Consider the following 21,364-nt stretch of genomic DNA (forward strand, 5'->3'; position numbering starts at 1 on the left):
AAGAGGCTAGGTCTAGTGGGGGAGGGATTATACAACAGTAAAAGAACTTTTCTTTTACTTTTCAAAGAGAAGAGTGAACTGAGGCGGGGAGGGGGTGGGGGGGAGGTTGGGCAGGGAGAAAAGCCCAACGAATGAATGGAAATCCAAAGCCTCTGTAAACTTTCATTAAAATTAATGAAAAAAAGAATAGGCTGGGGGAGGGGAGGAAATTGTGCAACCATGAATGAATTTTTTTAAAGAGAAAAATGAACAGAGGGCAGAGATAGGGAGGAAAAGGTGCAATAATGAATGAATGAAAATACAACTTTTCTGTAAACTTTCGTTAAAATCACGACAAAAAATTATCTAAAACGAAAAAGAAAAAAAAAGCCGAAAGAATGAAAGAATTGCCTATATTTGACTAGGACTTTGCCACCTAGCCAGTATATCTCTGGGAGGAAAAAAAAGAATGCTACATGAAAATATACTGAGTCATGTGTCAGAAGATTTAAATTATGTCTGTCAGCTTAGGTAGGACAGACTGAAGCACAGAATGTACCCCATTTTAAAATAAAAAATACTTGACACAACCACTAATTCAAAATAAATCAAGTACAGAACATCAAACCTAAAACTTAAAAGTTTTTGGAAGAAAACCACATAGATAAAGATACGTATTTTAGGGATTTTTTAAAAACAATACATTATCAATACAATAATAAGTTTACAGGCAACTAGGACATCATAAAAACTAAGATACACCAAGAGAATTTATCAAGAGTAAGAAGAAAGCTACGGACTGAGAAACGTTAAGAACCATGTTACATATGTGATAAAGATCTATTATCTAAAACATCATGTATAACAGATGTAGATTTTCCCCAAAATAAAATATTAAAAAATAAAGAAATGAAAGCAAATGAAACCATCACAAAGCTTTAAAGCACTGCAGGCAGTCCCGTCCCAGATTTCAAATGCCTAACTTACTGATTTAGGTACAAGTCATAGTCACACACCAACTCCTGTAAACTCTTAGTAAACTAAAAATTTTATCTGTAATAACAAATTGTTGCTATTTTGTGCACACATCAAACTATTATTACTACTACTGTACTATGTTAAAGATGTTTTCTGTAGCTAGAAATGTACACTATACACAAATACAAAGCATACCTAACTCTTCAAATTTGTATATAAATTTGACTTAAAGACAGATAAAGGAACAGCATTCATAATTCAGAAATGGTCTTTAAAAAATAACTCTTAGGAACAATTTTTTCTTTCAAGGTAAAATCACCAAACAGGAAATTACAGGATAATGCTGGAGAGTAAAGAGTGCACCCCTCAGGCAATAGAGGAGAGACACGGTTCTCACCATCATTTGGTACTCCTTGAAGTTCGATATTGGTTGTTTTGGGTTTCTTCTTGGGTGGCTGGGATCCATCTGCGGAAGACTGCCTCTTCTTCTCTGAACCGGCCCCTTCGTCCATCAAGGAGGTTTGGACTGCATCTGGTGGGGGGCCGTAAGGATTTTCTTCTGGGTCTTCTACCTCAGGGGCAATGGGTAAATATAACAGAGCCTTTGAATCTTCCAGTTCTTCATCACTATTCAGAACAGGGTCAGACCGGGATTGAAAAAAAGAGGAGATAGTTGCTTTAACCATGAACCCTTCCTTCAGGCCAGAAGAATCACCTAAATTAACCATCAAGACTTCTAAGAAAGTCAAGATATTAAAAAGTAGAAAAGGGGAAGCATGATTAATAAAAAAGAAAATAAATAGTAAAATAAACAGTAAAAATATTTCCGTTTCTAAAAATTCTCTACTACATGAGGACAACTGACTCTGAACTAGGATTAGAGAATAAAGACGAACTAAATTTCTTCTAAACCAAAGCAATCATCTCTTTTGGCTAATAAGGAGACAGGACTGAAGAGACAGCCAGGGACAACTTAGTTGTTTAAAAGAGAAACTGCATACAGGAAGAAGGTAGCTCTCAGTCCACAGTGCTGACTCACCTGCTACAAAAAGCAGCAATAGGGTCTACACTGGTGACATCCACTTCCTCATCCTCAGCAGCATCAGCCCCTGGAGGGCAGAAACATAGAGGAGGTTTGAAGAAAAGTCAAAATCATTTTTCACTTCCAGGCTAAGGATTTTTGTAGACTGAAATTCAAGCAAAACAAAGGAGGAAAGTAAATACATGAATTTCCGGTAACCATTCTGCAAATATTTGCTGAGTTTCCACCATATGTTCAGCACTAGGGAGAGAATGATAAAAACAGGAGAAAATTTAAGGCTAGTTCTTCAAAAATGCTTCCCACTCTGAGGAGACAGAAACAGCTTGTTTCAAGTGAATACCCAAAGTTCTTTAGCGATGGTAAGTGAAATGTGCTACGTGAGGAATTTGGGAAGGCTTTCAGAGAACATAATCCAAAAATACCAAGGAGATCCCAAACAGTCTGCATCCCTGACGGCCTTCTTAAAAGGCAGGGAGCATGCCAATTAGCTGACCCCACAAAAGTGAGGCCGTGCTGGAGAAAACTGCAATCCTGATTTCCTGGCTCCTGGAATCATCAGTGGGCCCCGCAGTCGGCACGTGCCAATGGGCAAGCTCCCCCATCGGACCTTCTGCTATGAGATATTGGGTAAAAAGTAAAGTCTTGATGAACTCCTGAAACTTCTGACTTGCGATAATCTTTAAGCTTGAACCATGTGCCTCCGGGACTGCAGTGCAGTTTCTTACCACTACACCACTAGAGCTCCCTTGACCAGTTTTCTTAAAAAACGTCAGCTTTGAGAGCTCATGTAAGAACTATTTACTTGGAATTAAACTGACAAAAGCGACTGAAAAGAACCTTAGGGGAATGTGAGTTTATGTTAGTTAACAAGGGAAGACAAATTCGGAGGAGGATGAGAATGCACAACTTAGGCGAGCTCTGGTGGCCTAGTGGCAAGAAGCTGCACTGCAATTCCAGAGATGTGAGGTTTGAATCCACCAGATGCTCTGCTGAAGAAGGAGGCACAATCTCCTCCTGTACCAGTCAGATCTGATTTGACAGTACACACATTAAAAAAAAAAAAAAAAGAATGCACAACTTAAAGGATGTAATCAGTGTCAGTGAACTATACATGGAGAAATCGGTGTGTTTTGCTGGCGTATATTCTCAACAACAAAATTTAAAACTTTTTACGAGAAGAAAAAAGTAAAATCTTATTTTCTTATTTTTTAAATTTTAATGAAAGTTTACAGAGACTTTGGATTTCCATTCATACGTTGTGGCACACTTTCCTCCCTAAACACCCCTCCCCCCAGTTCGCTTTTTCTAACGATTCTGATCATCATCATCATCCTAACAGATACTAACACCTCATGCTGAACCTTCAACTCTATTCAGTGCCTTCACCTGAAAGATCTCATTTGTTCCTCACAACACCAAAAACTCAAACTCACAGCTGCTGAGTTGGTTCCAACTCACAGTGACCCTCTGCTGAGTTTCTGAGGCTGTAATCCCTCTGGGAGGAGACTGGCCATGTTCCCTCCACCGAGCCACCAGTGGAGTAAAAATGCAACATCTCTGAATTAGCAGCACGATTTGCTGTGGACTCTGCCACCAGAGTTCCCTTACACATAGACACCACTAAGAGGCGGATACTATTATCATCTGGACAGAACCCTGGTGGCCACATCCAGAGCAAGTTGTGCTGTTAACCCAAAGGCTATGCACTTGGCCATTTAAATCTGCTTGAGGCTCTCAAGGAGAAAAATGGGACAGTCTCCTCTTGTTTTGATTTACAGCCTTGGAAACCAATGGTCACAATAGATTCATGAGATTACCTACATTTCTCTTGATAGCAACCCTATGAACAAGAGCCCTAAACCCTGCTCTATCCTGTGCCAGCCTCACCGTCTCTGACACACCTACTACTCCCATTACTCCAATTACTGAATCAATCCATCTCATTGAGGGTCTTCATCTCCTGTGCTGTCCCTCCACATTCCCAAACTTGAAGTTCCTCTCCAAGGACTGGTCCCTCTTCGCAACATGCCCAAAGTATGTCAGAGGAAGCTTCAGAATCCTTGCCTCCAAGGAGGAGCCTGGTTTCAACCTCTCCTGGACAAACTTGTTTGTTCTCCTAGCAGTCTATGGTATATTCAACATTCTTCTCCAACACCACAGCTCAAAGGCATCAATTCCCCTTCTATCATTCCTAGTCATTATGCAGCTCTCTGATACATAGCACACAATTGCTATGCCTACAAAATGAATACGGTGTGGATCAGGTGCACCCTAGTCTCCAGCCTGATGTTACTGCTCTTCAGTACTCTGGAGAGGTCCCTGACAGCTGACTTTCTAATGCAATTCATCTCCTGACTTCCTGGCTGCTGGTACCAAGAATACTGATTGTGGATCCAAGCAAACTAAAACTGTTAACAATCTCAATCTTTTCACCATCCATTACGATGCTAACTGGCCCAGTCTTTGTTTTCCTGATGTTGAGCTTCAATCCATATTGAAGGCTGAAGTCCTTGACCTTCTACAGCAAGCGCTTCAGGTCTTCAATTTCAGCAAACAGGATTGGGTCATCTTCGTAATGTAGGATGTTGATGGGTCTTCCTCCAATCCTGATGCCACATTCCTCCTCACACAGTCCAGCCTCCTGAATGATCTGGTCTGCATACAGATTGGAAAGGTACAGAGACAGAATACATAACTGGAGGACACCTTTCCTAATTCTGAACCATGTAATATCTCCGTGCTCTGTTCTGACGACTGTCTCCTGGTTCAAGTATAGGTTTTGCAAAAGCACAATCAAATGTTCTGGGATTCCATTCTTCTCAGAGTCATCCAGAGTTTGTTGTGATCCACACAGTCAAAAGCCTTTGCATAGTCAATGAAACACAGAAAGACATTCCTCTGATACTCTCTGCTTTCTGCCAAGATCCATCTAACATTAGCTATAATATCCCTAGTACCATAGCCTCTTCTAAACCCAGCCTGCATATATGAGAGTTCTCTGTTGATGTGTTGCTCTAGTCATTTTTGGGTAATTTTCAGCAGAATCTTGCATGTGATATTAATTATACTTTCTGATAATTTCCTCACTGTCAGGTCACTTTCTTTGGAATGGGAACAAATATCGATCTCTTCCAGTCAGTTGGCCAGGTGGCTGTCCTCCAGATTTCTTGGCACAACCTAGTGAGCATATCCACGGCAGCGTCTGCTGATTGAAATATGTCAACTGGTATGCCATAAACTCCTGGAGCCTTGTTTTTTGCCAATTCTTTCAAAGCAAGTTTAAATTCCTCCTTCATCACCGCAGGATCTTGCTCATACACTGTTTTATGAAATTCTTCTGTGTCAGCCAGTTCCTGCTGGTACAGTAACTCTGTATACTCCTTCTATCTTCTTTTAATGCTTCTTGGATCATTTAATATTCTGCCCAAAGCATCCTTAAGTATTGCAACTCGTGGTTTGAATTTGTTTTTCAATTCCTTCAGCTTAAGAAATGCTGTGCGAGTTCAGCCCTTTTGATTTTCTGACTCCAGCTCTTTGCTCATTAGAATATCTTGCTTTGCCATCCCGAGCTGTCCTTTGAAATTTTCTGTACAGCTCTTTAATTTCTTGTTTCAGCTTTGACGTCTTGGCACAGAACAGGAAATTCAGGAGTCAAGAATAACCATTTTGGGTAGTAATCCCTGGTCTGGCTCTCTGCCTGTCTCTTTCTTTGCTGACCAAGGAATTCCACCCAGGAGCCCCCTTAATAAAGCTTCTTTAGCTTAAAAAAAACCAACAAAAAAAATTTTGCCCAAGGACATATGGACTTGACCCACATTCATTACTTTCACCTGACTAACAAAAGTCATGATAGATGCACTAAGCACCTACCATATAAATTCCTTCTTAATCCAGTCATTAATATTGAAATGACAAAGCAGGAAGTTAAGAAAGCTGTCTGGCGCCATATAAGTACTTATTTAAAAGTTTGCAAATTGAGACTCACAAAATGGTGAGTATTAGTAAAACTAAAAGGATGGGGAGACATTTTAGATTCTTAAGTGCTGAAATAAATTTGTAACACAAATTAAAAGTATTACAGTAGAACAGTCATTCTAAGGGGTGGGGGAGGAGAATGTCATCTGCAACTGAGAAATATACCTGTCTGTTCAGGCTCACTCTTATCTTCATCTTCAATATCAAACTCGGATTCCCTTTCCTCATATTCCACATTTTCGTCCAATTCTTTGAAATCTGGTGCGAATGCACTCCAATTTTCCTATGCCACAAATAAAAGAGACTGTGTAACGTAAGTAAAAAAGCAATCTAATCTGTAACTTACATGTAAATGAGAAACCATAACATAAATGAGAATATGAACAAGAGACTCAATTTTAAAATCAAATTTGGCAGAGAAGAAAAACATTAAGTTATGTGTGAAGTTTTAATTCTTTTTAAACACTTTGCATCTTTAAAACCCCAAATTATTGACTCTAGGTCTTACATAAATAAATACATGTCTTCTAAAATTACTTTAGAATACTGAAGTAAAATCTTTAAAAGTTTCTTTTATATACACTAATTATAAATGATCACAAATAAAGTCAAGATGTGAAAACAAAACTAACTGAACTAAATATAAGAAAAACAGAGGACAAACAGATTTCAAGGAGATAACAGAAAAACCTAACAGGAAGTATACTAGATAACTCCCCCAGAAGCTGATTAGCATTGGCCCAAGACCATTCCATCAAAATTAAGCAGAACTAGATGCACTAACTAATTTCATTAAGTTATAAAAATTCCAAGCAAAAGAGAAAAAGCATTTGTAAATTACTAGCTAACATTATGCTAAGTGAACTAACTCAGCCCCATAAGGACAAATATTGATTAAGGCCATTACTGCAGAATGTGTATGAGAATCCAAAGGGGGAATGGGGGAGCAGAGGGGTGAGGATGGGTGGGGGTTTTACCCACAGGGTTGCACAGTTTGATGAGTGGGGTGTGTGTGAAGGAAATGGGAAAGATCCGATGTGGAAAATAATGTATGTGAATTCTGTAAATAAACCAGTATAAAATTAAAATTTTTAAAAGAGAGAAAAAGTAAATATAGGAATTGTTAGCTTACTATATGTAAGCGTTCTTTGATAAAAAGAAGAGAGTATCTAATTTTACAGCAATCAGACCAGAAAAATACTCACTACTTGATTTTGTGCCCAGATAGATACCACTCCACTAGAAATGGATGCAATGATGGGTCGAACAGGATGCCACTAAGTTATAAAGAAGAAAAGTGGGTTTTAAGAAAAGATTCACGATTCCCTGTGTTCTATAACTAACAACAAACACCGTCCATCCCACCATCCCACTCACAGCTACATCCAAGAGGAGTTCTCCTCTAGTCCCATGGAGAATCTTCACCAGGTTGCCAATACTTTTTTCCCAGATGTATAGGGCATGCTGCCGGGCCGAACCCGCCACAATGTACTCTCCATCCCCAGAGAAACAACATTTCTTCCACGGGGTTCTAGAGCACAAAGAAAGCGCACAAGGACAATCGGACTTTGAGTTTAGGTTGAGAATTCTCACATAGTCATCCTGGGTGTAGCACATACCTATTCACCAAGTCCTGCAATTTCTGCATAGGCTCAGGTTCTCCATCTCGTCCACAGGTTAAAATTTCTCTGCCATCATAAACTCTGATTATTCGATCTGCCGTGTTAATTAAAAAACAACTAGGGGAAGGAGAAAAACATTAATGCCGGAGGTCAGAACTCAATTCCTATTAACATTTTCTCCTATTACCAGTTACCCAGAACAGTACCACAAAGCAACAAATATGCTGAAATACTGCCTACAAAATAAGAGTAATAGAATAGAATATTTATGCATTTAATTAGTTTTCAAATAAAAATGTAATTTCAAGTGAGAATGCTTTTTTTTTAAAGTGTGTGTGTGTGTGTGTGTGTGTGTGTGTGTGCGCGCGCGTGCGCACCATCAAATCAGATCTGACTGGTACAGGAGGAGATTGCCCCCCCCCTTCTCTGGCAGAGCATTTGGTGGATTCGAACCGCATATCTCTGGGATTGCAGTGCAGCTTCTTGCCACTAGGCCACCAGAGCTCCCCCAGTGAGAATGTTTTATGAACCCCATACACAAAAACGAAATCATTCAATATTCCGCCCATAAGATCCTTGTGTCAGGGATGCATCCTGTCCCCATACCTTTTCAAACTGTATGCAGAACAGATAATTTAGGAAGCAGGGCTTCGAGGAAGAGTGTGACATCAAGATTGGAGGAAGACTCATTTAACAACCTACAATATGCAGATGACACAACCTTGTTTGCTGAAACTGAAGAAGAACTGAAGCACTTGCTGCAAAAGGTTAAGGACTGTAGTCTTCAATATGGAGTGAAGCTCAACATCAAGAAGACAAAGATTCTCATCACTGGGCCAACTGACAGCACCATAATAGATGGAGAAGAGATTGAGGTTGTTAGCAATTAAAGCTTGTTCAGATTCACAATCAACACTCCTAACACCAGCAGTCAGGAAATCAAAAGACAAACTGCATTGGGAAAATCTGTGTCATGGACCTCTCCAGAGTACAGAAGAGCTTAGGATGTCAGTCTAGAGACAAAGGTGCACCTAATCCAGGCCATAGTCTTCTCAATTACTTGTTATGCTTCAGAGAGTTGGACAATGACTAAGGATGACAGAAGACTAAATGCCTTTGAGTTGTGGTGCTGGAAAATAGTCTTGAACATACCATGGAATGCCAAGACAACAAGTCTGTCTTAAAGGGTCTCTCCTTAGAGGTTAGGATTTTGAAGCTCTGTCTCATTATGGGCACGTGGCCAGGAGAGTCTGGTCCTGGAGAAGGAACATCATGATCAGAAGGGTGGACAGACAGTGCAGGAGGGGAAGACTCCAGATGAGATGGATTGATTACAGTAACTGGGGCAATAGGGGTTGGTGTGTTGGAATTAGTGAGACTGGCTCAAGATAAGGAAGGGTTGGTTCAGAGCTGCTGTACATCATAGGTGACTCAATGGCACATAACCACAATAACATACTATGAGAGGTTTGGAAGCAGGAATGGCATCCACTTCCTAAACAACATGCCTCTGGAATATGAACTTTGATAAATGTCAATAGTTATAGAGGGCTTCAGACATTTTGTTCATAGGATCGCTTTGAGTTGTGCTCGACTCGAAAGAATCAACAACATAACACAAAGACTATCAGTATTTGATTGAGATTTAAGACCTCTAAATTGAGATTAATTTGCTAATCATACAAGATGATAATTTACACACACACACACACACACACACACACAAACACACACACACACACCCCCATCCTTGAGTCATTGATCTGGCCTGTCTGATATACAACATATTCGTCTAATAAGCGAGTGAATAAAATATGTCATTTCAAAATGCCTAACTTGTCACTCTGCACTCTGGTGGCATAGTCAGTAAGGAGTTTCACTGCCAACCCAAAGGTATCACCTCTCTGGCGGTGTGAGTTCACCAGCAGCCCCATGCGAGAAAGGTGGGCAGTTTCCTCCCTTATGATTTACAGCCTCCAAAACCCCACTAAATTATCAACTATGAGTCTATTCAGATTCAACGGCAATGAGTCACCATAAACGAAACTTTTCACTATAATGGTATTGGAAATCCAGCTAAAATAGAATTTGTTTCATCATTTTTTTACAGACTTCAATCTTTTCCTAACTTAGGAGAATTCCAAGCGCTGATGTTCTCTAACTATGTGTGGCTCTTCTGAATTAAAAAGAAGACCATTACCTCTCTACTGACAACTTTTTTTTTTTTAAATTATTAAATTTTATTAGTTTTAATGAACATTTACAGGGATTTTGGGTTTTCATTCCTTCATTGCTGCACCATTCTCTCTACCCTCCTCCCCAGTTTGTTCTTCTTCCCTGCCATCCAAATGCCTGTTTTAATTGTCTACTGACAACTCTTTTCTTGATTCTGTACATATGTCTGTATCTAACTAGACAACCAAATTTACCAAAATAGTAGCTAAAGTAAAAAAGGTAAATAAACTTTATGTGAGTACAGCACATATTTAGTCACTATGTGAATTTTGTGAGAGTAATTCTAATTACAGAAATAGCCGAGCTTTACCCAATACTTACTTATAAGTGCCTGTGTTTTTGGTTCTGAACACTAATCAAGCCCTCAGGTATCTGAGCAAAGACGATATCCAAGCATAAAAGAAAGTATGGCTACTGATTCAATGCAGTCAATTTTGAACTTAAGTACCAAAGATAAAGTTCCTAATAACATTTTTTAACCAAATTTTTTTCTATAAAAAAAAAAATAGAAGTATAATCCCACAGAAAAACTGTGACTCTCAATATACTCTCTTAAAACTACTGGTCATTTTAAAAGTGTCCCTAAAATGACACAAAGTCTCACCTTCCCTTCCGGGCAAACTCTATTGACTTAATAGCCGTGGTATTGCTGGTTCCAGTTGTTACTCTGAAGGAAGCGACAAGATCCTGTGAGTCTGTTTTTAAGACCAAAATCTAAAGTTTAAAGAAGAAAACAATACTAAGTATTCTGACAACTTACAGTAACGAGATTTGGTTTCTGTTTCTAAAACAAGGCAGAGACTGGGTAAAAAACATCAACAACTCTACATTCTCATTTTGGGAGTTTTGGTGGCCTAATGCTAAGAAGCTATGCGGCAATCCCAAAGGTATACAGTTCGAATTCACCAGCTGCTTCACAGGAGACAGATGGGCATGAGTCCAGTTAAAAAAACCCCAAGGTAAAAAAAAAAAACAACAAACAAACAAAACAAAAAACCCCAAGGTATCTAATGGACTTACACATTCAGCTTGAAAGAAACCTTAAAACTCACCTAGCCTGACTTCTACTTCCATGGAAGAAAAGCTTTCTACAATATATCTCAGATAGACGGTCCTAGACCCTCCCAATGCTCCAAAAGGCAAGCCCAGAAGTTTAAGAAAAAGGAAAAAAAGGAATAATAAAGTATTAAAGGTTAAGCTATCCTGAAGTACACAATATTTAAAGAACTAGGTATTAGCTAATTAAGAGTGCTCCATTTGAGAATGACTTTTCCATTTTATAACTTAGTAATGATATTTCATTATCAGCACTCAATATAGACCCCCCCATATTTAATAATAATCACTGACCACTCAAAGAACAGACATTATTATTAAAGCTTGAGAGAAAGGAGGCTACATTTGTTACAAGTAAGAACCATGTTCTTAAAGCAGGAACAAAAGAAATCTAAGAGGAAGAGGAAGTGAACATGCAATGAGCCAGTGAACGGAGTGGCAAAGGCTGAATGGACAAGATTAAAGGCACCTAGACTTACCTTGCCCTTTGCATTTCCTGTGTAGATATATTCTCCTCGCCTGTCAAAAGATGCGACCACATTCAAATCGGAGTCATCATCTACTGGCAGAACAACATGTTTGGAATCTGAAAGGGTCAACATGACAGGAGCAGATTTCATGGGGCACACGAGTACCTTGTTCCTGTTTAAAAATATGAACAGTACATCGGCTTGTTGCTTTGCTGCCAGAGGCTAATTCTCTGCCCCTTTTTCTGATCCCTATCCACTATCTCATCAATTACCATTTAGAATAGCAACTGAACATCAAACATAAATGTCTGACAACAAGAAAATGACTGAGTAAAATTATGGGATCTACCTTGACAAAATGATACATAATCACGAAAAATAAATAGGAAGACTGGTAGAACATATATGAAGTGAAAAAAATAAGTAACTATTACAATGACTGCTAGGAGAACAAACAGGTTTGTCCTGGAGAGGGTGAAGCCAGAATGCTCCTTGGAGTCAAGGATTCTGAAGCTTCGTCTGACATACTTTGGGCATGTTGCAAGGAGGGACTGGTCCTTGGAGAGGGACATCATGTTTGGCAGAGTGGAGGGGCAGCGAAGGAGAGGAAGACCTTCAATGAGATGGATCGATTCTGTGACTGGAGCAGTGGGAATAAGGGCGTTTGAGATGGCTAGGTTGGCATAGGATAGAACAGCATTTAAAGCTCTTGTACATAGGGTCGCTATGAGTCACAAACAACTCGATGGCACATAACAACAACATTACAAAGATATACAGATTTTACATATATTTAGTATGCACATTAAGTGTCTTTTCTTTATATTTAAATAGAATAGGACTAAAAAGGAGCCCAGAGAAATAAAGCAGTTACGTACATAATGTCTGGGTAATGAAATGGGGGTGATTTTTCTTTATAAATGTAGTTCTAACATTATTAAACTGTTTCCCTCTACTAAATAAATCCAAGTATTTCATTAGGGTGAGGAAAAACGCCAGGCCGTGTCCCTATTACATTTATCTCTAGATCTGTTCACTTTCAAAGTCCTAATATTGATCAGTTTTTAATTCTATACTACAACACTCTCCCTGAGAATTCTACTCAGTAGACTAACCTAGACAAAGAATCTTTTTTTTATGAAAAATATTTGAAGAGATGTGCTTCTGCCCCTGTAAAACCTTAAACACAAATGTTCAAGTGCCTGGCAGCCTCCCATAGAGAAGTAAGCCCTACTGCACAAAAGGAATACTTTAGGATAAACATACTGATCTCGTGGATGATACTGGACTTTTAAGATAGGCGAAGGGAACCGGAACCTTTGGTCGCAGTCTCCTGAGAGAACATCCCATTGTGACACTATGTTATCAGTGGAAGCGCTCACAAGCTTATGACCATCTCTACTCCAGCTGAAAAAGTAAAAGAGAAATTAACACACATTATAAATTAATGTCTATTCACCTACTTATGCCTCTAAATGCATGATCTCAATGTACAGGGCAACAAGTTTTCTTCCCACCCCCAACCCCATCCTTTTACCTAGACTCAAATCCATGACAAACTTTCACAATTAAGCAAAAATGTTTTCATGACCAAGTGTAGTAGTTCTTACATTTCAAGCTAACAACTGGCTCACAGGCCTAAAAGAGAGAGTCATTATTGTGGAAGAAAGGGAACTCTGGTGGGCTCGTCCTTAGGGAGACTGGACTGCCACCTCTCAAAGGCCACGCCTCTGTGGTCATCTGAATCCACCAACTCCTCAACAGCCAGGCAGGCAATCTCCTTTAAGATTTAAAGTCTTTAAAATCCTGCTTAAGTCTTTAAAAGTCAGCGATGAGTCAGTTTCTATTCAATGGCAATGAGGTTTTCTTTTTTTTGAGAGGAAATCAACTGATCAAATAAGGGTTGATACAGTGAAAGTCAGTTTCTTTTAAAGGACACATGATCAGAGATTTCTGAAATTGTCACACAAGTAACACCACAACAGCATCAAAGCAAAAGAAATATGAGTATGTTCTTTAGAATAATTAGAAAACAATTAAAAGTATATAGCAATAAATTATTTGTAAGCTTCCCCTCAAAAAATATAAAGTATATGGTAATAACAAAAACATTAAATACTTAATAAATACCAGACACAAAAAACATAAACAAAATATTTATAAAATGTGAACAAGATAAATGCAACTGTTAAATAAAGATAAGTAAAAGTCTGTAAATAAAAATAAGTCATATTGGAGTCAAGAACTTAATGCCATTTAATTAATTAAAATTAAAATCCAAGGGTTTATTTATAAAATATGGGGGGAAATGAAATTCAGCTAAAAAAATACTATATAAAAATCTAACTCAAGATGGATCAAGGTCTTAAATGTAAACCCTAAAACTATAAAGATCATCAAAGCAAAAAAAAATATAAGTGTACATTTAGGGATCACAATGTAAGGCATAAATATAATAAAAATATAATAAAAAATGTACAACAGAATAAGATAAACTAAACAACTGGGACCTTCTAAAATTAAATTTGATAAGTATAAAAAGAGAACCTAGAGGGAGCTCTGGTGGCTTAGTGGCAAGAAGCTGCACTGCAATCCCAGAGGTGCGTGGTTCAAATTCACCAGATATTCTGCTGGAGAAGGAGGAACAAAATCTCCTCCTGTACCAGTCAGACCTGATTTGACAGTACACGCACAAAAAGAATAAAATAAAATTAAATTTTTTTTTAAAAAAGAGAGAACCTACCTAAACAGGATATCTTTGATAACAACACATCTATCAAGGGACTAATTGTTAACATTTTTTGAAAACTCAACAAAAAAGACAAATAGCTCAATTTTTAAAAAATGGGCAGTAGACAGGAAAAGATACTTCACCAAAGACATTCAGATGGACAGAAAATACATGAAGAAATGCTCATGATCTTTAGCTATTGTTGCTGTTGAGATCATGAACTCACAACTGATCCTCCAGCAGGTTTTTAGAAGCAGTAAAGTGCCTATCTTTCTCCTGTCGAGAAGCTGGCGGATTCAAGCATATACTTTTGGGTTGGTAGTGCAATTCCCTACCATTAAGCCATCAGAATATAGCAAGTAGAGATGCAAATCAAAATGAGGTATCATCTAACCTCAGCAACAGTAAAGTTGATAAGACAGCAAACAACAAAAATTGGCAAGGATGTGGAGAGACTGGAACTCTCATACACCGCTGGGAGGACTGTAAAATGGTGCCACCAAAGCTGGGTTTAGAAGAGGTCCTGGTACTAGCCATTATTGTCAATGTCAGATGAATCTTGGCTGAAAGCAGAGTATACCAGAGGAATGTTTATCTGTGTTTGATTGACTATGAAAAGGCATTTGACTATGTGTATCACAACAAATTGTGGCTAGCTTTGAGGAGAATGGGAATCCCAGAACACTTGGTTGTGCTTATAAAAAAACCTATACTCAGTTTTCACCAAGGACCCACCAACCACCAACATGGGCCGCATTCGCACCAAAACCATGAAGAAGGCGGCCCAGGTCATCATTGAGAAATACTACAAGTGCCTGGGTAATGACTTCCACACGAAAAAGCGCGTGTGCAAGGAGATTGCCATTAATCCCAGCAAGAAACTCCGGAACAAGATAGCAGGCTATGTCACACATCTGATGAAGCAGATTCAGAGAGGGCCTGTGAGAGGCATCTCCATTAAGCTGCAGGAGGAGGAGAGAGAAAGGAGAGATAATTATGTACCAGCAGTTTCAGCCCTGGATCAGGAGATCATTGAAGTAGATCCTGATACTAACGAAATGCTGAAACCCTTGGACTTTGGCAGTCTGTCCAACCTGCAGGTCACTCAGCCCACAGTTAGGATGAATTTCAAAACACCATGTGGAGCCGTTTGAGTCTGTTTGCTGTGCTGTAATATTTTCAATAAATTTGGGCACACACACACACACAAACAACCTATACTCAGACCAGGAATCAGTCTTCAAAACAGAGTAATGAGACACTGCATGGTTCAAAATCAGGAAAGGAGTGCATCAGAGATGTGTCCTATCTCCATATCTTTTCAAGCTATATGCAGAACAGATCATTCAGGAAGCTGGGCTTTATGAGGAAGAATATGGCATCAGGATTGGAGGAAGACTCATCAACAACCTGCATTATGCAGATGACACAACAATCTTGCTTGCTGAAAACGAAAAAGAACTGAAGCGTTTGCTGCAACTCAAGGACAGTAGTGTTCAATATGAATTGAAACTCAACATCAAGAAGACCAAGATTCTCACTACTGGGCCAACTGGCAGCATCATGATAAATGGAGAAGAGATTGAGGTTGTTAAAAATTACAGCTTGCTTGGCTCCACAACCAACACTCTTGGCACCAGCAATCATGAAATCAAAAGATGAATTGTATTAGGAAAATCACTGTCAGAGACCTTTCCAGAACATTGAGAAACAACGATGTCAGTAAAGAGACTAAGGTGAGCCTGACCCAGGCCATGGTCTTGACATTCACTTGCCATGAATCAGAGAGCTGGACTATAAGAATGACAGAAGAATTAATGCCTTTGAGTTGTGGTGCTGGAGAGCTTAACACACCACGGACCACTAAGGAAATAAGAAGTCTGTCTTTAAGAAAGGTAAGCCCAAGTTTCTCCTTAAAGGCTAGGATTTTGAAACTCCACCTCACATGATCTGGGCATGCAGCCAGGAGGGACCAGTCCTTGGAGAAAAATATCATGCTTAGATGGTTAGAAGGACAGGATAGGAGAGGAAGACCCAAGATGAGATGGATTGATACTAGGGCAATGGGAGTAGGTGTGTCAGAGTCAGAGACTGGCTCAGGATCAGGCTTCAGAGCAGTTGTATATAGGGTCGTAGGTGACTTGACAACACATAACAACTGTGGAAAATAGTTCAACACATCCTTAAAAAGCTGGGAATGGAAATACCATTTGATTGAGTAATCCCCTACTAGGTATATATCCTGAAGAATTAAGAGGCAAAACACAAAGACAGATGCATACTCATGTCCACTGAAGCATGAATCAACAGATGAATAGATAATAGTACACAGACTCAATGGAATACTGTGAAACCCTAAAAAATTAGGAAGAACTCACTAATCACAGCTTAATAAGGATGAATCTGGAAGACATTATGCTGAGAGAAATATGTCAGTGACAAAAGGATAAATGCTTTGAGTTCACAACTATACAGTTATGGAAAGGTTTACACACAGAAAGAAAGAATCATTGGTTAGTCATCAGGGACGGGAGAGAGGGACAGGGAAGAAACATTTTTCAAAAGGAAGAAAATCCTATGCATTACATTCAGCTCTACTTAACACACGTGGAGGCATCATGAATCCGAATCAATCTAAGGCAGCTGGTTAATATGATAGCCAAAATGAAAATTCAATAGATGAGAGCAATAGAAAACGGAGAAGGAAAAAAAAAAGTCAAGGAACTAAAAGGTAAAACAACATAAATCATTCTATCTGAACAGTGAAACTAAAAAAATACCCAACCGTGCTTCAGAGACCTCTCGGACTTTAACAGAAGAGCTCATTGTCATGTCATCAGAATCTATAAGACAAGACAAGACTAGGTTTGTAAAAGTATCTGAAGATGCAGTAGCTCAAATTTTCCCAAATTTTGTGAGATATGTATGTCAGGCCCTGACCAAGGTCAAAGGAGGAAGGAAGGATTCAAGGGCTATCAACAAGCCAACAAAGGAAATGAACAGCCTTGTCCATTTGATTTGGTTCCTCTTGAAGATAAGCGTGTAGTGAGATGAAATGTCACCATCCCTGCCTGTAGAACACTCTGGTTGTACTTTCTGCAAGACAAATTTCATTCTTCGCTGGCAGTCTATGATATGTTTAATAGTCTTCATCAATACCACATTCAAGGACATTAAACCTTCTTTGATTTTTGTCCTTGATTGAAGAACTTTCAGATGAATAGTAAGAAATTGAAAATACCAAGTGTTGAGTCAGGCATGCTTAGTCTTTAAACCAATTCCTTATATTAGATAATATGAATCATAGTAGCCAATACCAGTCCATCTCTGTTCATTAATCATAAAAGAAGTTGATCTTTATATTTGTTCCATTTACTTACTGACCACTTATAAATTTCCTAGATTGATAATTCAAGGTTAGTCCTTCACACATGGAACGTCCCTCCCTAAAGATCCTTCCTCTAAAACCTGCCCTAATGTCTCTCTGCAGACCGAGGAATCCCGCCCGAGAGCCCCCTTAATAAAGCTTCTTTGACTTTCTTTCTCTGATTCCTTCCTTGAGTCCTTGGTCTCACATCTGGCGCAAAGACCTAACAAGACCTTAAGATTCGAGAAGCTAAGCAAATCTCAAGTAAGACAATTCCAAACACATCGATACCAAGATAGACAAACTTCAGAAGAACACTAATTTGAAAGCATCAAGAGAGAAGTCACCTTTCCTACAGGAGAAAGAACAATTTGAACAACAGTGGGGCTCCGCTTAGAACCCTCCACTGGCTTTCCGAGGCTCTACATCTTTATGGGAGAAGCCCGGGTCACCTGGGTCATCTTCCTCCTTGCCGCTGCTGGGGGTTCAAACATCTTGCCGTTAGCAGCCTAACACATAATCCACTACAGTACCTATCTATATACTTCAAACTGCTAAACCATCAACATCGGCAACCGTGTTACTCAGGCCTGCGGCCACCCCAGCAGCAGCTCTCCCTGTGAGTACTCCAGCCCCGCACCGGAAGTGCCGGGCTGCAGGGCCAGGTGGCTAACAAAAGAATGTCCTTCTGCAAGAAGAGAACCCAACCATACAGACATCTTGCTCGTAAACCCGCAGTACATTTCAGGAGTGGAAATACTTAAGGACCCAACAAAAAGCCCTCCTCCTCTAGCTACACTCAGTAAGCTTGTCAGCAAAGCACAGAGGAGATGCAGAGCCAGGCCTATGCAGTCAGTGCTGGTGGTTGCCCAGAGGACCAGCAGCTCTTCCACACCACTCACAAGGCTATTAAAGGCTGTGGATGGCAAGGAAAAAAACTTTGGAGCAAGGAAGTAGTTACTACGCCCCCATATCAAGCGGAAAACTGTAAAGACAGACAGAGGAGTGCACTGGGTCATGTATGTAGAACAGTTGAAAATATTTTAGAGGCGTATAAATGGCAGCATTCACAAGCCCAGCAACCACAGAAAAGGCTGCCCTGTCACCCCAAGTCCATACACCTGGAGGACTCTCCCAGTGTCAGCCAAGGAGGCGGTGGTGTGGCTTCAGGGGGGCAGGCTGGAGGCGAGAACGGATCCTAGTATTTCCTGTTGGCTCTTTTTAACAGGGGGTCAGCATTTCCAAATCTTAAGACTTGAACAAACAAAACACCCAACAAAAAATAACAAGAGAGTAAGAGTTATTACTTGACTAATCGACTTTCAATCCACCATGTCCTTTTCACAGACTCCTTCTGAAACACTCACTTTGTTAATTTTCTTTTTGAAAAATTTCTTTCCCTCCCTTCTCTGCCCTTTCAACTCTTTACTTTTCTCCTCTGTTTCCTATTAACTGTTTAAATGGCTACACTTGCCTTCTGAGTGGTTGAAAGAGAAACCTCACATCTTCTTTTCCAAAATAAAAATAACAAACTGACTGTGATACTTAAGCAGAGACAAGAAAGGCGTATGAAGGTCTCATTTTAAATTTTTCATTTTGTGGCTTCCCTTTTTGTCCCCCACAGGGCATAACTTCAATGGGTTTTACTTTTCTTAACTTTAAACATATATACATATATATAAATGTTTCTCTAAATATTTTCTGCTTCTTGCAGGTCTCTTTTTACTAGATCATAGCCACTCCTCCCACCTTATCCCTCGGAAAATAAAAATGTACTGCTTTCTCAGCACCCATATCCAGGCATCTAATTTGACTTGGTTCACAGAAATAGCCAGTGCCTGCAGATAGGATTTAGGGTTTGGGGGTCCCTGATGCCTTTGGAGTCTTTATCTGTGTGTGTACCAGTCTCACATGTGACCATAAGCTCAGGATTCTCCGTCTTTTGTCTTCATGATACTTACAGGAACCTCATCACTCTCTCCAAGATAAAAGAGAGAGCTTAAAAAAAAAAAAAAGAGAGCGAGCTTCCCTTGCTCCTGTGCTCTCTGCAGGAAGAACTATTGTGCATGGCACAATTCAGGTCTTCTTTCTGGATGGATGACCTTCTTTTATAAGGAACTGAGTCTGCCCAGTGCCACTTGCGCAGGAAAAAAGCTTGCGTGACCTGTAGTTTTCACCTGCCAACCTCTTACTCCTGTACTTCTGCCCACTTAAATTTTTTTATTATTTTTTTTTTTTGTGTGTGTGTGTGTGTGTACCATCAAATCAGATCTGACTAGTAAAGGAGGAAATTGTCCCTCCTTCTCCAGCAGAGCATCTGGTGGATTTGAGCCACAATCCTCTGGGATTACAGTGCAGCTTCTTACTACTAGGCCACCAGGGCTCCCTTTGCCCACTTTAATTTTACAAGTTTATCAGTTTGTGTTGCTCAGCAAATGGGCAGAAAATCTAGAAGACATACTAGACTTTAGCTCACCAGTTTGGTTTTGATTAACGTGCTGAGAGCTAAAACTGGCACCCAAATGCCCTGTGCCTTTACAGACTCATATGAGATAGAGTGTCACCAACTGAATATCAGACACCAAGTGGGATGTGGGTGCTGCTTATTATGACTGCCTAGAGGCAGGGGTGGGGGAGTTAACTGCTATTTTTTGCCCATGATCTCTTCCCTTTCCTTTTTTATTTTAATTAAATAAATGGATCAAAATTCATTAATTCAAGCCCTGTCATCAAAATGAATTTTTTTTAAATTATTGTTTAGCAAAACAATAAAACCTTAATTTTTTTAATCATCAAAAAAACTGTTACACATTTATAGTGTAATACTTAGTAAATTCTAATTACATACACAATTACACACACACACACACACACACACACACACACTAATGAATTAAAAAGTTATGCTGCCAACCCAAAGGCAGAAGTTAAAATCATCCACCAGCAGCTTTACAGAAGAAAGACAGGCAATCTTTTTTCATGAGATTTAGTTTCCGAAATCCGCTGGACGGTCAGGTAAGGTAGGAGTCATGTTCTGATCTGATGGCACATACTACATCAAAAGAATTCTAATGTATGTTCAACTCATCCACAGATAGTAGGAAAAAGAAAAACGAGAAATAAAAACACTGAAGAAACAGAAAACAAAGGGGTTTTTAAAAAATAAAAAAATCCAGCACACTAATTTTGAAACAAAGAGTAGTTTCTATTGAGAAACTACCAGGTGAGGTAGTCCTGTGGTTAAGAACACAGGCTCCAGAGTCAGACTTATTCTCAACCTTGGATTCTCCTTGTAATCTCAAACAAGACATATAACTTTTGCATAACAATTCTGAGTTCAGTTTCATCTGTAACATGAGAAGAATAATAATATCTTCCTTGGAGCACGTTAAGAACATCAAAGTTACGCACACCAAAGAGTTAGAAACAATCCAAGTGCTCATCAACAAACAATGGATAAAGAAACTGTGGTATATTTAAACAATGAAGTATTATGCTGCATTGAAGAATAAGGAACTAATGAAATATTACACAAAATGGGTGACCCTGGAGGACATTATGCTGCATAAAATATCTCAGTCACACTCTTTTCTCTTGGGCTTGGATCAGGCGACAGCAAGGTTCTATATCGCTCAGCTGTGGCCAAAATCAAGGCTCAGGACCTTCGCAGAAAGAAGGAGGAACTGTTGAAACAGCTGGATGATCTGAAGGTGGAGCTTTCCCAGCTGCGCGTCGCCAAAGTGACAGGCGGTGCAGCTTCTAAGCTCTCCAAAATCCGAGTTGTCCGAAAATCCATTGCACGTGTTCTCACCGTTATTAACCAGACTCAGAAGGAGAACCTCAGAAAATACTATAAGGGCAAGAAGTACAAACCCCTGGATCTGCGGCCCAAGAAAACACGTGCCATGC

General features: G+C 39.5%; 1 protein-coding gene across 1 annotated transcript in view; it reads right to left on the reverse strand.

Moving 5' to 3' along the window:
- RBBP5 (retinoblastoma binding protein 5) overlaps positions 1 to 21,364 on the reverse strand; it is a 52,771-nt gene that overhangs the window by 18,123 nt on the left and 13,284 nt on the right. Inside the window, exons 4-12 of the mRNA XM_006887985.1 lie at positions 12,624 to 12,764; positions 11,367 to 11,529; positions 10,436 to 10,545; positions 7,594 to 7,713; positions 7,352 to 7,505; positions 7,180 to 7,251; positions 6,140 to 6,257; positions 1,997 to 2,066; positions 1,355 to 1,584 (exon numbers count right to left, since the gene is read on the reverse strand). Of these exons, the coding sequence (XP_006888047.1) occupies positions 1,355 to 1,584; positions 1,997 to 2,066; positions 6,140 to 6,257; positions 7,180 to 7,251; positions 7,352 to 7,505; positions 7,594 to 7,713; positions 10,436 to 10,545; positions 11,367 to 11,529; positions 12,624 to 12,764 (1,178 nt within the window). The remainder of the gene's footprint in view (positions 1 to 1,354; positions 1,585 to 1,996; positions 2,067 to 6,139; positions 6,258 to 7,179; positions 7,252 to 7,351; positions 7,506 to 7,593; positions 7,714 to 10,435; positions 10,546 to 11,366; positions 11,530 to 12,623; positions 12,765 to 21,364) is intronic.

Source organism: Elephantulus edwardii, unplaced genomic scaffold (assembly GCF_000299155.1).
Source record: "Elephantulus edwardii isolate Elephantulus edwardi_28Jun2011 unplaced genomic scaffold, EleEdw1.0 scaffold00063, whole genome shotgun sequence".
Classification (NCBI taxonomy): Eukaryota; Metazoa; Chordata; class Mammalia; order Macroscelidea; family Macroscelididae; genus Elephantulus; species Elephantulus edwardii.